General features: G+C 43.9%; 2 protein-coding genes across 2 annotated transcripts; both read left to right on the top strand.

The window, feature by feature from the left end:
- The first annotated feature begins 952 nt into the window (after nt 1-952).
- Nucleotides 953-5777, top strand: emc3 (ER membrane protein complex subunit 3). The gene is made up of 9 exons (XM_049022589.1): nt 953-1258; nt 1455-1635; nt 1895-1952; nt 2296-2389; nt 2622-2726; nt 3150-3231; nt 4014-4093; nt 4755-4837; nt 4926-5777. Exons 2-9 carry the CDS (start codon nt 1481-1483, stop codon nt 5052-5054), a joined length of 786 nt encoding a protein of 261 aa, XP_048878546.1. The 5' UTR covers nt 953-1258; nt 1455-1480; the 3' UTR covers nt 5055-5777.
- A 341-nt stretch (nt 5778-6118) lies between these two features.
- Nucleotides 6119-16328, top strand: usp4 (ubiquitin specific peptidase 4 (proto-oncogene)). The gene is made up of 22 exons (XM_049022511.1): nt 6119-6535; nt 7422-7549; nt 7725-7855; nt 9102-9228; nt 9314-9459; nt 9901-9962; nt 10306-10449; nt 10608-10725; nt 10964-11137; nt 11271-11429; nt 11815-12039; nt 12289-12372; nt 12671-12765; nt 12957-13139; nt 13238-13455; nt 13549-13776; nt 13976-14046; nt 14264-14379; nt 14569-14718; nt 15397-15500; nt 15623-15711; nt 15900-16328. The coding sequence occupies exons 1-22, from the start codon at nt 6384-6386 to the stop codon at nt 16020-16022; spliced, it is 3027 nt and encodes a 1008-aa protein (XP_048878468.1). The 5' UTR covers nt 6119-6383; the 3' UTR covers nt 16023-16328.
- The last annotated feature ends 585 nt before the right edge of the window (nt 16329-16913 follow it).

Below are 16913 nucleotides of genomic sequence, written 5' to 3'. Positions count from 1 at the left end.
GCAAGTGTGCAATATCTCAAATTTATAATGGGTAGAAGTGGCAATGTATAAACACTGAGTTCTGTAAGCAAATCTAATATGCAATGAATATATTAGCAAATACTGTATGTGGATAAGGAGGTTGCAACAACACTGAAAGTGCAGTGCAAAATCAGGATCTAGGTTGGCGGTATGAGAATTGGTGGGGGGGGGGACAGAGGTCAAGTTTTACACCTACCATCATTTATATGTTACTGTATCTAACAGTTAGGTGATAATCCATTAATATCACAGAATTAGAAACTGGACTGGAAAGATGCATCTGAACCAGGCCTTTATACACAAGTACTAACTTATTTTGGATTGAAATTCCCATGAATTCTTTAGAAATGTATCTCTGATTCTATTAAATACACAGTATACAAAAAATGACACAACTGCCCAAGTAACAAGAAAGATAATAACCTCTATTCAGTCGATTATAGAGAAAACTCAGCAGTCATAGGGCACTTAATTACTACAGTTTGGATTAATACCATTTAACCTTTCAAAATAAAGATTCCATTACTACTATAATGCACTAGTGGAATCATTTAGTATGGATGTGTATTCATTGCTGATTTTTTAATTTCTTTAATAGTTGAGTTTTACTCAGGGGCAATTTTAGGATTTGACCGTTTGTATAAAGAAATATGGGACGAAATGGCTAAAGTGGTTTAAAATATCTTTCTGTGTAGTTCTAAGGATGTCGAATTAATTGGTAGAGCTCGCGACACATTCTCGGCTTGCCCACTGGGGGAGCTGTACGCAGTTTCCTTTTATAGGGCACAGAAGCCCATTTTGCGCTTTGGAGACTTTCCGGTTATGGCCACTTGCGGCGCTGCGAGTCGTGTTCTGCTGCCGCCCCTTGGGAGGCATTGCAGACATTTTCCCGCCGTGACCACTAGGCGGTGTTGTACTTCGAGGCCACCGTTCTTCTTTTTTTTTGTCCGAATGACTTCCTGCCTCCCCGCTGCGCTGTGCGGGTTACCGTTACGCTGAGGCCAATGCGGCGGTACTGAAAGTCGGCTCCTGTCTTGGAGTGCTTGCTGTCTTTGCCGTCGAGATAAATTTGTCTCAGCTGACGCTGAAAAAAGCCCCGCTGTTCTGGAGTTTCTTTTGGGCAAGAACAGAGGGCGTCCTGTCGTTAGCGCGGTGGCTAAGCGGGCCTACCGCGCATTGCAGGCCGGCCAGAATCTGAGCAGGTTTTTCGCTGCGGAGCTGCCACTGTTGTAGAAAGGTGGGTTACTTGTGAATGTATCCTCACCCTCGCATGACGCTAATGCGCGGTACTTGCTACCTAATTAGCTAGCTAACTAACTAAATACGTTTCTAGCTGACGAATGTACTACGGCAGAATAGCTGGGCAATGTAAGTATGCTCATTAATGTGCAAGTTAATCATTATAATGTACTGTACTTATTAATGTCCTCCAGGGTTTCGCCTTTACCCCCCGCCTGCCATGGCTGAGCCGGAGTTGCTGCTGGACTCCAACATTCGCTTGTGGGTGGTGCTGCCCATCGTCTTTATCACCTTCCTGGTCGGAGTGATCAGGCACTACGTCTCCATCCTGTTGCAGAGTGATAAGAAGCTCACCTTGGAGCAGGTGTCTGACAGGTACTACCAAGGCCGTAGCCATGCATTCAACGTTGGGACGGTCCAAGGCCAAGAGGGTCTAGTTGCAGACGCCTGTAGAGTGGAGCTCCACCCGAAATACGTCACTCCACAGGGAACACGTGACTCTACAGGCGTCTGCAGCTCGATCCTTCTCTCCAAGGCCGTAATTATATATTTTATTATATTTTACTCTCGTTAGTATCTTAACATGTTCACTTCCCACGCTAAACTGCTGTCCTGCGTTTTCTTAAATATCCAGTCAGGTTCTTATCAGAAGCCGGATTCTGAGAGAAAATGGAAAATACATTCCCAAACAGGTCTGTATGCTTGTCATCCACATGGCATTGGTGGGTCACTCTGTCCACCTGTCATGTTATTCAGTTATTCCTTGCTGTACGTTAAGCTCATTGTCATCCATCTATTTTTTGATTATTTGCCAAATGCTATCACTGCAAAACAGCTCTAACCTTCTGTTCACATCGTGTCGATTTTGTTACTACATGTTTACCTGCTTTATAAACGTTTAACCATTTGTCGTAAATGTGTAGATGTAAAAGCGATACGGAGGCACATTTTTTACAGCTACCATACATGGAAATTATTTGATGAATAATTATAAGAAAAACATGTAGGAATCATATGAACTCTACTTTTTAATAGTCCTTCTTGATGAGGAAGTTTTACTTCAATAACCAAGAGGATGGGTTCTTTAAGAAGACCAAGAGGAAGGTTGTACCTCCTTCCCCAATGACAGGTAAAATTTTTATCATGGCTGCCAGCCTTTTCTTGTAATATTTAGTCTCTGTGTGAATGTACTTGTATATTTGGGTGATTTATGTGTGTCTGTTACCTTTGAGTCTGCATACTATGTGTACTTCAGTAGTATGCAGTAAATGAAGTTGTTTAGCATGGTTCTGAATGTGGCCTAGGATTGTATGATTTTTGGAGGGTTGGTAGTTTTTCACCTGGTCTATGTTTTTGCGAAGACCCCAGCATGCTGACGGACATGATGAAAGGCAACGTTACCAATGTTCTTCCCATGATTCTTATTGGAGGGTGGATCAACTGGACCTTCTCAGGGTTTGTTACAAGTGAGTGAATAACCTTTTATGCACCTATTGTAGAAAGAGAGGAACTCGGGTATGCACAGGTCTGCTACATTTTTTAAGGAATGAGAAATTTGTAGGTTCACATAAAAAAAAAAAAAACATTGTAAAAACAAATCAGTCTACATCGTAGAAACTAGCGGTCCAGTATTATTGGCCAGTATGTCTGATGGAGGAGTGGGAGGAGCTTTTTGTTTGTTTTCTTACGAAGACATAAATCAGAAAAGGGATTTTTACTGTAGGTTTTGTAAACATTTAGAAAGAATGCATCTTCAGCAAAAGGCTAATTCAGTCTCTGATAATTCAGTCTCTCATAATACATGTATTCGTGTTGATTTTTTTCTTCCTCTTTGCTCTTGTTTGGCATGCAACATGTGCTTATTTATTCTGCTTCCTGTCTGTCCTCAGCCAAGGTACCTTTCCCCCTCACGTTACGGTTCAAACCCATGCTGCAGCAGGGAATCGAGCTGCTCTCCCTGGACGCTTCCTGGTCAGTGTCTTGTTTTCCTTTCAATATGAATATTTTATGGTCTTTGCCTGTTTTTCTAGTTTGTTGCTGTCAGTTTCCATTCAGCTCGTCGGCAGGCTGAACATCAAAAATGCAACTAACTTTCATAGGCAAATTGTAGCTAAAAAAACTCACCTCTGTGGCATTTCTTTCTTAGGTACTTCATTTAAAATAAGATCAAGAAAACGATTCTTAGGTTTACAGTTTAATAAGGTGGTGAAGGAATAAAGAGGAATGTAATTTTAATGATTTTTGGTCCTGTGGTACCCTTTTACGCGTGGTGATGCATGCTGGAGCAGAACACTGAGCCTGCATTACAGACAACATAAGATAGGTCTTTATTATCACTCTTACAGAAACAGTGAAAAACAGTTCAGTAGCTCTCTGTTTAGCAGCATAAGTTATAATAGTAATAAATAAGAGAAATAAGAACAACACACAAAAAGAGACAGCCATCCTATTACTGTCTGAGTAGTGTCCAGGATGTGAGGAGTCTTTGATGATTTAACTGGCTCACCGGTGGAATCTGCCAGTGTAGATATCCTTGAGGGGGTGGTAGTGCTGTTCCGATTACCCGTTCTCCCACCCTTACCACCCACTGCATGTTCTTCCTGTCTTCCTCAGTGCAGCTACTGAAGCACACTGTGCAGCAGTAGGTCAGGAGGCTCTCAATTGCAGAGCAGTAAATAATGTGGTGCTGAAGGACCCCCAGGGCAGTCTGTGTTACTGTGGGCACTCTATAACTGCTGGCTTTGTGTTAACAGGGTCAGCTCAGCATCCTGGTATTTTCTGAATGTCTTTGGCCTGCGCAGTATGTATTCTCTCATTCTTGGACAAGACAATGGTAAGAATCGCCATCATTCCTGCATCTGATGATAATTTCCCCGTCATCCTCTCCTGTCTGGTTTTGAGCTGAACGACCATTATCGTGTGTCACTCAGGACATGAGCTACATTGCCTCTTCCATGTTGATTTTTCAGATATTCTAATTCAAAGTAAATTATAGCATTTGCAAAAGACCCACTTTTATAACAAAACCCAAATCTTTTTAGTTTGGCCATACTTTATGTTCTTGGCAGAGATCTGTAAAACTTGAATTTTTAATAAGGAGCGTGTTTTCTTGTCAATTACAACAGCAGTTTTTCCATATTGGACTAGAACATCCTGTCTGATTGCACTAGACTTAACATTAAGTAAATGAAAGCTCTAGTTTCAAATATGCTTGTTGTAAATATCAGTATTTGGTTATATGTACAGTGTTAATATAATGTAGTTTTATTTCAGTGTCTTATTGCTCTTTCATAATGTTAGCTTGGCTGCCATTAAGTAATTTCTGATAATCCCTGGGTCAATGTTAATTTATTTACGTTTGATGTCCTTGATTCAGAACTTTGATGAATGAAGTGTGTGTGTGTAAATTGCATGCAATAAACATGGGAAAAGTATAAATGGTGAACAATATGCTGTGTTTACAAAATGAAAGTGATAATTTCGTGGGACTATAGGTGCTGATCAGTCCCGCATCATGCAGGAGCAGATGAGTGGGGCAGCCATGGCCATGCCGGCTGACACCAACAAAGCCTTCAAGGTACAGTGCAGGAGCCAGTACACACAACACTGGGCTAAGACTCAGTATTAGTGTTCTAAACATTTGCGTTCACTATCTTCCTCACTAGGCTGAATGGGAAGCTCTGGAGCTGACTGACCACCAGTGGGCGCTAGAGTCTGTTGAGGAGGAATTGATGAGCAAGGAGTTGGATCTGGATGGGATGTTCAGCACTGAGCTGCCGACTGGGATTTTTTGATTGCCCATGTGGTGCTGGACAGATGTGTTAGGGAAACCAGTTTGCTAATTAGAGAAGATCAAAGCCTGAGCTGCTTGAAGGGATTGAGAGGTGATGGTGAAATATTGTTTTCTTGGATGTGTAAACTTTAGGTTGACTAACTGTAAAGCAATTATTTCTCTCCTTCGAGATTATCACAACTACAAATATTTTGCATGATGCTCATTTGATTCAAATTAAGCTCTGAATAATTTTCTAATATCATGTTTGGTCACGGGAACTGAGTGGCTTTTAGAGCAGTCTTTTTAACATGTTGTGAAACGGCAAGTTGACCTTTGGGTAGCATTGATTAGAGGATGTTGTCAGTGATGGAACAGTCATTTCAAGCAGCTCACATTGTAATAAGTGTGCAGGGATTTGAAGGAAAACTACGGCCATGTGTCACATTTCCACATCCGCTTTTCCCACTGTTCCCTAATGTCTTTGTGTTTTGCTCATCTACAATAACATTCCCTGAATGTGTTTAATTTCTAGATCTAAATGCAGTGCTGGTGGAAATGTTCCCTATCTATGTGCAGAGATCTGTGATTGTTTTTTTTTTTTTATTTATCTCCCAAACCATTTTTGTAACTTCCTGTGTTTTGTAAAGAAACTGATATGACAAGACCTGCTGGTGTTTTTTTTCCTATAATTATTAATTTTTGAGATACATGACACAAATAAAATAAATTTGAAGTTTTGTCATTATTTGTATAACACTTGACTTAGTGGGGATACTGGGCTCCACTGCATTAAAAGAATTAGATAGCTCTGATGTTAAAAGAAAAGAATTTCAAATTGCCAAGGTGATAGATAAAATTAGTGATTACCTTGTAACTCTAGTTTATATCAAACTGGAGTTCACCAGTACCATATCTAACTGTTGAAATAGTCAGTCACAGATGAGCAACAATGTAATTGTAGGATTATTTGTACATATTTTTAAATTCAGAGATGTCTGTAAAGCTAAGGCAAACCGGTCACTTCATTCAGAGAAACCAGTGAGAGGTGCACATCTACCACTCTGAAACGGTGCAGGCACAACGCTGTGAAGCATCCCGAGCCAGCAGGGGCTCAATCCAGGTATGGAGCCTAAATGAGGACCGGTTTGTGGAGCCCGTTGAGACGCTAGACTGTAACCAAGCAGCAAGATTTGAGTGTGACGCGCGTCCGTGGATCTTGCAGCGGGCCTAGGACTCATTGACGATCCTGCTTTGTACCCGGGCGTGAACCCGGCGCCCGCGTCGTTTTCCGCCCTCCGGTGAATCAGATTTCCGTTCCGCGTCCCTGCCGCTCTGACTCAGTAGCGGCATGATGGCTGAGGGCGGCGGACCCGAGTCGGGTAATGGGGCTGAGCCCGACCCGGAGCCGGTGTCCGTTGAGACGACTGTTCCTCCACCTGAAACTCAAAAGGACAGCATCGGGACACTTCTGAAGACCGCACTGCGGAAGGGCGATGAATGGTGAGGTTTCCGGCCGATTCTGGAGCCGGCCCGCGGGGAACCGGCCAGGAATTGCGGGCCTGGTTCAGGACGCTAGAGCCCTGGGGTTTACGCATCGCCTGGACTGATATTTATAACCAGATTAATCAGTGTTACATAATGATTATTCACCTCAAATGAAAGTCGTTTCCGCCACATTATGAGCTGACTTGCTGAAACTCTTTCCTTTAGTACGATGATCGAAGCTGTATACACGGCATAAGGGTGACAGGACAGTCCGGGGATGTACAGGCCGCATGGAGCTTTGCGGCTACGCTAATGCTTTGTCATGTGTGCTGGGTGTCACCCAGGAAGCCCCCCCTCACATAAATTCATAATTTAAAATAAATATGTAATAATATTACTAACTATATTTTACAGAAATAAATTGGCAGGATGACAAGAGTTAACTAGAAACCGGTCCTTAAGCTGGAGGCTCTTGTACATTTTCTGATTGATTATTCTTATTAAACACATTTTGGCATATTTTTGTGATTTTTAAACACGTGGTTGCACCCCTTACGGGGTTTTGGTTCACTTTTATTTATATTCTCTAAGTTCCTAGTTTAGTAGTATATGTTGATGGCATTTATAACTGTCCATTATCTGTGTTTTCAAATATTTCTAACTCTGAAGAAGTCTTGTTACGGTAACTAGTGACGTTGCGAGTTTCAGTTTTGAACGTCAATACAAACTAACAGGTCGTGAAATAAACACAACATTAACAGATAAGCCTAGCAAGAAAATGTCTACATTAAATGATCTTGGGCTGAAATGAAAATATTTATTACGTACTCAGTGTGATGACTCGCCCCAATTAGCATATCCGAAAGTACATTCATACTCTGTGAATTTTCTTGTTTATCAGGTTCTTAGTTGACAACCGGTGGTTTAAGCAGTGGAAGAAGTATGTTGGTTTTGACAGCTGGGATTTGTACAATGTTGGTGAGAGTAGTCTCTACCCAGGACCCATTGACAACTCAGGGCTTTTTTCAGGTGAGCTTGACACCAGACTTTGTAATGTATAGTTGTCCTCAGACTGCTTTCACTTTCTGATCAACTTCCTTGATCCAGTGCCAGACTGGGTGTTACACATAAATCATCACAGCATGTTCTGGGAAATGAAGATGTGGGTTCTGGTGTTTTGCTAACCCTTCCAAATGTATTGTAGACCAAGAGACTCAGACACTGAAGGAGCACCTTATAGACGAGTTGGACTATGTTCTGATGCCCACTGAGGCCTGGAACAAGCTTGTCAGCTGGTATGGCTGCATGGAAGGGCAGAACCCCATTGTTCGCAAGGTGAGTTTCCCCAAAACGTGACCTTAGCACTCTTCACTGGTAACTTTTTCTGTTTTTTTTATCAGCCACTGTTTGTTTCAATGACTGTGGATGTAATTCCAAGTGTGATAAACTAAGAATGTGTTTCGTCATGTCCTGGCATGCCTGTTGCGTTCACAGTATGAAGGTTAACCAGGGTGGTTGAGATTTTCACATTTATCAGCATGTTTAACCCTTACTGCTCTGTCTGAGTGGTTGAAGGTGTCATCAGTGTGTTGTAAGTGCAGATAGCTTTCTTTTTAAGCAGGTCATAGGAAAGGCTGAGGGAAAATGTCATAGTTATGAAGTCATCTCTGCTGGATTTAAAACTTTATTATTCTGAACTATGACTATTGACATGAGGCATTTTAAGTGACCAGACAGAATAATTTGTCTACTTAGTGATTTTTAGTTTGTCTGAAGGGTGGCATGGTGCCTCACATCGCCAACGTAGGGGATATAGATCATCTGTGTTCTGTGTGTGTGTGTGTAGTTTGCATGTCCTCCGTGCATCATGCAGGAGGGTACTCTGGTTTCCTCCTGCAGAGTCACAATTCGATCCTTGGCAGTTTGCGACATCAGTGCCACCCACTGGACCACCGTGCTGCCATCAGTCAGAACTGTGAACATTTGAATGACACAAAAAGGACCTAGAAAACACCTTTATGGTTTCTAGAGCAGTGATTCCCAGTCTCGTCCTTGGGGACTCTCAGACAGTCCACATTTTTTCTCTACTGGGAGCTGGGGGGGTGCAAAAATGTGGACTCTCTGACAGGGAGCTTGGAGGGAGCAAAAACGTGGACCAACTATGGGTCCCCAAGGACCGGATTGGCAAACACTGCTCTAGAGGAATATGTTAGCTGGGAAAGCACAGAACAGTGTGTCAACTGCGCAGATGGTATTTCCCAGCACCTGACTTTCTTAAGTCTGAGTTGAACATTTTTTCGCTCTTAATGATGTGAAGTTCTGGGGAGAATTTTGTGTTTCGTTGTGCTTGACAAAGCGTGCAGCATGTAAAGTGTCAAATTGGAGTAGCAGAATATAACCCCTCCAAGATCACAACACATTTTGTGATGGGGGGAGAGGTAATTGGTCATTCCAATTTGGGGTGGGGTTAATGTCAAGAATACTGGACAATCGTGTTCTAGAATACAATTATCATGATCTTGCATAATTGGTCTGTTGTAATTTTATTTCATCACTCATTCACAATGGATGTTTTTTTCAGGTGGTTGAACATGGTATGTTTGTGAAACACTGTAAAGTGGAGGTCTACCTATTGGAATTAAACCTGTGTGAGAATAACAATATGGACAATGTGGTGACTCGCCACTTCAGCAAGGCAGACACTATAGGTGAGATTCACTCGGGAGAATTCACCCAAAGCAGTTGTTGTGGATGCCAGCTGTCACTAATGAATTTCTCCCTACTTGTCTGCAGACACGATTGAGAAGGAAATGAGGTCACTGTTTGGTATCCCAAAAGATCAGGAGACACGATTGTGGAATAAATATATGAGTAACACGTATGAACAGTTGAATAAGCCAGACAGCACTGTCCAGGACGCTGGCCTCTTCCAAGGCCAGGTATGACACTGTATCGAGGTTCTTAATGTCGCAGTGCCCTTTTACAGGCCTTCACAGGCGTGGGTAGTTTGGGTTTGTCCAGCCTCACATGCAAGTTCATCCATTGACTAGTGTGTGTTGCCAAAGGCCAATCCTTTCCCAGCAGCGTCTTTCATTGCTGCTAGTGATGCCAAATGAAGCTTCATGAACCATGTTCTGTATTTGTGACCCAACACCACGAAATGAGTCTTATGGTTGTATTTCTACCAGTGCGACTTAAGACTCATTTCATGGTGATGGGTCACATTTTTTCACCCCATTACATGGTGCTCTTGGTTTACGTTGGGGCATGAATTGAGCCCTTTATTGAACAGAGGCCACCATCTAGTGGTGTCAGAAAAGTCAGTGATTGGTTTATGAAGTTTCATTCGGCCGTCGATAATCGCTGCTTTGTTACCACAGGTGCTTGTGATTGAGACGAAAAACGAGGATGGTACCTGGCCTAGGCAGTCGACACATACCAAGTAAGTCAGTCCGGTTTCTTATTGGTGTTGATTAATCCTTATTATTATTCTCAGGCAGAATGCATTTAACTCCAGGACAGGATGTGGTTAACATACCTCTCTTTACCCAACAAATGCAATCACTTTCTGACCATTTAAACTCCTCCCATCTGGTTTGGCAACCCCGCCTCTCACAGTCGCCTTCTCTGTCAAGTGTGCCACACACTGCTTTTGTATGTAATTTGGCGCTTAAAATTCTCAGATTTTCTATTAGACTTGGTGTGTTTTCAGTGTGTTCCTCCAACATGTACCGAAGCGTCGCTGCCATATGAAGACATGGTTCAGACTGTTACTTTGCCCTCAGATCCAGCACCACCACGTCTCGCAACTTCACCACATCCCCAAAGCTTTCTTCTAACTCTTCAGCCACCATCTGCTCTACTGTGACCAACGGGGATAGCAGCAGCACAGGATTCTCGCTGAATAACAGCACCTCCGCTGGAAACAGGCAAGCACATCATGCGCAAAAGACTAGCATACAGGCTGACGTTCGTGTGTCTGCAGTAATGTTCCCTGCATCTGTGGAGCACCGGAATTGAACGCTCGCACGTCGACTTTAACGGTGATCAAAGCAGATTTATAATATTGAATTAATCACTCTTGTAGGTTGGGTGGCTATAACTCTTATAGCTCCTCTTACAACTACAGAGAGGTTCAGTCTCAGCCTGGCCTGTGTGGCCTCAGTAACCTTGGCAACACCTGCTTTATGAACTCCGCCCTCCAGGTAGGTACATGCAATGTCTATACCCCCTATCCATACTGTGACTGTTATAAACCATAGATTGTTTTGGCTACACAGCCTGTTACCTCTGTTTTGTAATTACTGCTTCCCATTTGGTCATTTTGCATCCCTAGGTCAGCTGAGTGATCTGTCGTTTAACTGTGGGAGATATTCACAGTGTATTTGTGTGTATATGCTGCTCAATGGTGTTGACATAAAATATGCCCTCCCCTCCCCCCAGTGCCTAAGTAATGCGCCGCCCTTGACGGAATACTTCCTAAATGATCTGTACGAAGCTGAGATCAACCGGGAGAATCCACTGGGCATGCGGGGGGAGATCGCAGAGGCCTATGCCGACCTAGTGAAGCAGATGTGGCAGAGCCACAGTAGTCATGTGGCGCCACGCATGTTCAAGGTGAGCGAGCGTGTGAGCGTGCAAGTGCACGTGTACACAGTAAACGGCGTCAAGCATGTCAGTGTTGAATAAATGATCAGCCCATGTGGTCATGTAAAGGACGACTTTTCTTGTCGCTGTCCTCAATTTCCAGACACAGGTGGGCCGATTTGCACCCCAGTTCTCAGGGTACCAACAGCAGGATTCCCAGGAGCTGCTGGCTTTCCTCTTGGATGGACTCCATGAGGACCTGAACCGGGTCAAGAAGAAGCCTTATGTGGCCCTGAGCGATGCCGACGGTCGTCCTGATGAGGTGTTTCCCCCAACGAGTTTCCATCCTTGGTTCTCCTCGTCATTGAGGACACTTGATACAATTCAGTAATGTGTGAACTGTTGACTTGGCATGGTGAGATAACTAGAGGTCAACACCATGGCAAATTCTGACGGACATTGTTATCAAAATGCAATATTCACCACAGACATGGTATTTGGAAACGTAGCCTGGTTTTACCATGGACACAGACAGGTCTTGCCACAGACACGTTGATGATCCCCAGTGATAATGTTTTCTTAACAATGAGTAAAGAATGAACATCTGTTTTATTTGAATATCAGGGAAATCATATGACATAATTGGTTATTGGCTGTTGATTCTGCCAACACAACAATGAAAGCTATATGGAAACGCTTTTTCTCAGGTCGTTGCAAAGGAAGCTTGGACAAACCATCGTCTTCGTAACGATTCCATCATTGTGGACATCTTCCATGGCCTGTTCAAATCGACACTGGTCTGCCCTGAGTGCTCCAAGATTTCTGTCACCTTTGACCCCTTCTGCTACCTCACTCTGCCCCTTCCAATGAAGAAAGACCGTACCATGGAGGTATTCCTGGTTCGCATGGATCCCCAGTCTAGGCCAATGCAGGTAGGATTCTTACCTTTCATCTTACACTTGCGTACTGCTAAGGTGCATTTATTGTACTTTTATGCAGATTCCCTTGGCAAGACAGTATTATTTTAAAAAGCCAAAATGTATTGCTTTCTGGTAACTGCAACCATGTACTTACCAGTGCATAATGTACTGGTATGTATGTTTAAGATGGACATGGTGATTGGGGAAACCGCAGAAGCCGTGGTCTGGTTCAGTGCTGTAAGAACGGTCTCTATTCTCCAGTACAGGGTGGTGGTAGCCAAGCTGGGTATAGTGGGAGACTTGTGCAACGCCTTGTCCAAACTGTCTGGAGTTCCTGCAGAGAATGTAAGAAGCCTACCCCAACATCTCCTCTTAACGCTAGTCCTGATGTGCTACTGTTTCAGTGATAATCTATTGGTGCTCTCATTGGATTTCAGTACTTTTTTTTACGTTATGAGTTATTACAGTCATAAACATCTGTCCATTATTTTAGTGTTCCATTTATAAATGACATCTCTTCTTCCATGTGGTGCCTGTGTGTGTCACTTTTGGATTTTATTCTGAAGAATCGCTAAGTAGGATCCAAAGGTGATTTTGTGCTAAACTTTTTTTTTTTTTTTTTTTATTTAACGTTTTGTTCTAGATGGTGGTAGCTGATGTTTACAACCACCGTTTCCACAAAATTTATAAGTGGGATGATGCCCTTAACCACATAATGGAGAAGGATGATATATTTGTGTAAGTGGGCTCATTTGCAGGTTTCGCTCACAGATGAACCATATGTAATACAGTTAGAAATGGTGTGCATTAGGTAAGAGTTGGTATGATACGTGAAGATGCTGTGACTGAGAAACCCAACCATTTCATCATCATTTGCTGTTGAGAATGTTGCCGTTTCCACATCAGAATAGGAGTTTTGTGCTCCGCAGCTATGAGGTGGAGGGGGACTTGGGGGAGCGGGTCAACCTGGCGGTCTACTTTAGGGAGAGGTACTCGAAGTTGTCCGGCGGTTCCTCGAGCACCATGCTGTTTGGGCAGCCCCTGCTCCTTACCGTACCCCGGCAGAACCTCCCCATGGACGTACTGTACGAGAAGGTGCTGGACAGGATCTCGTAAGAGCGCTGCCGCCTGTCGCCCCTCTCGCACTTTGCTCTGTTTGGTGGGTATCATTGGGTGACGGTGGTCATGTGACGGTCCTCCCCTTTTCCAGCCGCTATGTGAAGCAGCCTCACGGCTGCGTGCCTGAGCGGAAGGCCTCGGCCTCCACATCCAGCAGCAGCAGTAGCAGCAGCAGCATCCAGGCATCCATGGGAGCCAGTCGTGGGGCGGAGCTATCAGATGGGCCGACCTGCAGCGTGGGCTCTGCTGGCCTTTGCACACAAGAGCAGGAATCTCGTCCCTGCAATGGCCCCAATGGGCTGTGTGAAGGTCTACACCTCGGCCACTTCCTGCCTGACCTTGTTTGCCTGATTGTCGGCATTAAGACCTGATGGATCAGGCTCTTGTGGATTTATTTTACAGGAGAGGAGGAAGCCATGGATCAGCAGGTGAGCCTTGAGCAGGACAACAGCCAGTCAGACTGCTCCGTAGGGGAAGAAGATGGTGCAGATGTTGAGGACTGTCTAACTGGCAACCTGCCTAAGAAGAGTTGTTCTCGGCCTAAACTGTTTTCAATCAGCCTGGTGAACTCGTATGGAACAACCAATATCACTCCTCAGCCTTGCGATGGAAACCTCCTCAAATTGAACAGCAAGTATCAATTTCTGCTTTTTATAGTTCTTTGATGCATGATTATGGCATCTTAGAAGAGCCGTCTGATCGATATGATTTGACCTGACGGCTGGGTTTGCTCTATCCTGTTTTAAAAAGCCTTTTTGTTATGTACTAATCGATGTTATTTCATTCTTGTCAAAAATTGTTCATGTTTGCACCTATTCACTGTGTACAGCACATTCCACAGTGGCCCTAGACTGGGATTTGGAGATGAAGAGGCAATACTATGACGACCAGGAGGCAGAGGTCAGGAAAACGGAACTGCTCCCTCTCTCTAAGTTAGCCAAAGAGTTACAGTCTGTGTGAGCCCCAGTGCACACTATCGCCATCTATTGGTGTAGCTAATAAAGTTTTTTTTTTTTTTTTTAACTTCTAAAAATATCTGCTTACGGTCCAAAAAACTCCAGGAAGGATGTAGACGTGTTATACAGACGTATCAGGCTCTAACTCTACTCCACCTCAGGCTTATGAGAAGCATGAGAGCATGCCGCAGCCTCAGAGAAAACGAACCAGCGTGGCCTTGAAGGACTGCATAGAACTCTTCACCACCAATGAGACTCTGGGCGAGCACGACCCCTGGTGAGCTCAACCCCTTGGATACTGCAGTGCATTTCGTACACACAGAATTCAAAGTGGAAAAGCTGAAACTGTGCTCTTTCTAAGTAGCTGCACAAGTGATATTTTCTCTTTCCACAATTGTGTCCCATGTGGAAGTTCTGCTTAGGTGACTTGCTGTAACCTGCTAATCCATTGTGCACATTCCCTTAGGTACTGCCCCACTTGTAAGAAGCACCAACAGGCTAACAAGAAGTTTGACCTGTGGTCCCTGCCTAGAATCCTGGTAGTCCATTTGAAACGCTTTTCCTACAATCGCTGCTGGAGGGACAAGCTGGACACTGTGGTGGACTTCCCCATCAGGTAGATGTCTGCTACTTCGAGATGGACACATTGCTTCCCTGTGTGATAGACCCATGCCCAAAACTGCAAAGGGATGTAAGACTTCACCATGGACAAAAATGAGCAGTCGGCCATCTTTAAGGGCAGAGCTGACAGTTCTACATTATAAATTCTCATTCACTTTTGTTTTATGAAACCAGAAACTCCAGTCATATAATAGCTGAGGGAGTTTTGTGACCAAAACATGACTGCACACTAGGTGGTGCTGATTTGCTGTCATAAAACAGCAAGGTCATTGTTTCAAAGTTTATCTCTGTAGTATTTACACTGTGCTAGTGTAAATAGATGGTTTGGTTGATATTTAGTCTGTCATTTCCTTCCAGTTGATTTTAAAGTTGTAAGTAAGAGCACAATTATATGCCTTCTCATCATGAGTCCTGCCATGGAGAACAGCCAAAAACAAAAGCTGAGTCACCCTAACTTGCAGACACCAGAATAGAGGTCATGAAAGGGACATGTTAAGGGAATCTTTCGTGCCTGATCACAGCCTGGTCCTAGAAGCTGTTCATAACATCATTGTATAAATATTGTTACTTAAGGCTGTCAAACCGTCCCAAACACTAAGGTCTGGCAGCTGTAGAATACTGGTGACTGTTATACATGTGGAAAGGGTGAACAGCTGGTCTGTTTCTCCTCCAGGGACTTGAACATGTCCGAGTTTGTGTGTGATCCAAAGGCAGGCCCCTATGTCTACGACCTTATTGCAGTGTCCAACCATTACGGCGGAATGGGAGGAGGCCACTGTGAGTATATTTCCAAAGTTTATCATTCTCCGAGGGTTCGCTTTCTCTAGCTGTGTGTGGTGTCTCCGCTCCAATTGTACGTCCCGGTCAGCGTGGATACAGCTGATCTCTCTGTGCTACAGACACAGCCTATGCCAAGAACAAAATCGATGGGAAGTGGTATTACTTTGATGACAGCAGCGTTTCATCAGCCACTGAAGACCAGATTGTGGTGAGCAAAAATTGTAAAAACATGTACATTTATATATACTGTAACTGTTCAGCATAGCTTTAGCATCCAATGTTCTACCACACTGGCATATTGTACGTTTGAGGGCCTCTGCAACCTACTAACTGTCCTTCTGCTTTTGTTGTCTGCAAATTCCTATGGTAACCATGAAACCATATTTTTCTCTGTAGACAAAGGCTGCATACGTGCTCTTTTACCAGCGACGAGATGAGGAAGCTCCCTCAAAGTCTCCCCCTTCAGCCTCCCTGGGCGGGGCTCCTGACTGTGGGGACGATCACATGGACACCAACTGAGGGGCTCGGCATGGGGCCGTGCTCGCAGCAGCTTCCACTGCCTCGGACCCTCATCTCCAACCACGTTGCCCATCTGTTGCTTTCCAGTTTTTAGATCTTCTTCACATGCATCGATGACGTTTTGATGCATTATCTAAAAGACTCCATCTTTTGGAGCCCACGGGCTACAGAAGTGTCAGCCTGGTCGTGGTGTTAAGAGTACACAGGGATGTCGACCTCACTGGACCACCAGAATGTTTTAAAAAAAACATAGCAATTCTTTTATGTGCTATAGGTATCTGGAGAGAATAAAATAAGCCAAATGCACATACTGTTTGTAGCTAAGTGTTATGGGGGGGGGCTTTTCTTTCAAGCTATATGAGGTAGGTGGAGCTGGAACACCCCTCCTATCCTCTCTGTCTCTTCCTACTCCATAAACATACATGGCTGCATGATGTAGAATGCAGTGGTCATCTCCTTCTGGGCAGATGGGTAGATAAATGGTCAAATGCAAGGGCCCTCTTTTGTAAAGAGAATCTCCCAGCTGATGGATATCTTTCTGCGGAACATCTTCTGTTCGTCCGTCGCTGTTTTGACTAGCAAATTCTGCCCGTGGAACAGTGCACAGAAGCAGGACATCACTAAGGGGTTGTTCTTTTATGGTCTGTGGGAGACGGGGCGATGCCATCTTCGCCTAAAAGACTTGGGCTTTTTACAGTGCAGCTATGTGTTTCAGCAGTGAAGCACAAAAGCACAGGCTATTGTTTGGATAAGGTTTCTTTTTTCATTTTATGACGCGTGTGTAAAAATACGACACTACTTCCTGGGTTAGCAGTTATTGAAGTACACCATTATCACCAGGGTGTTTTACCGAAAGCTTGAAATAGATTGTTTTTGCTGCTGAATTCCTGT

This window comes from Brienomyrus brachyistius, chromosome 8, assembly GCF_023856365.1.
Source record: "Brienomyrus brachyistius isolate T26 chromosome 8, BBRACH_0.4, whole genome shotgun sequence".
In the NCBI taxonomy this organism is placed as follows: domain Eukaryota; kingdom Metazoa; phylum Chordata; class Actinopteri; order Osteoglossiformes; family Mormyridae; genus Brienomyrus; species Brienomyrus brachyistius.
The sequence above is the reverse complement of the archived record's forward strand: the minus strand, read 5'-3'. Positions and strand labels throughout refer to the sequence as shown.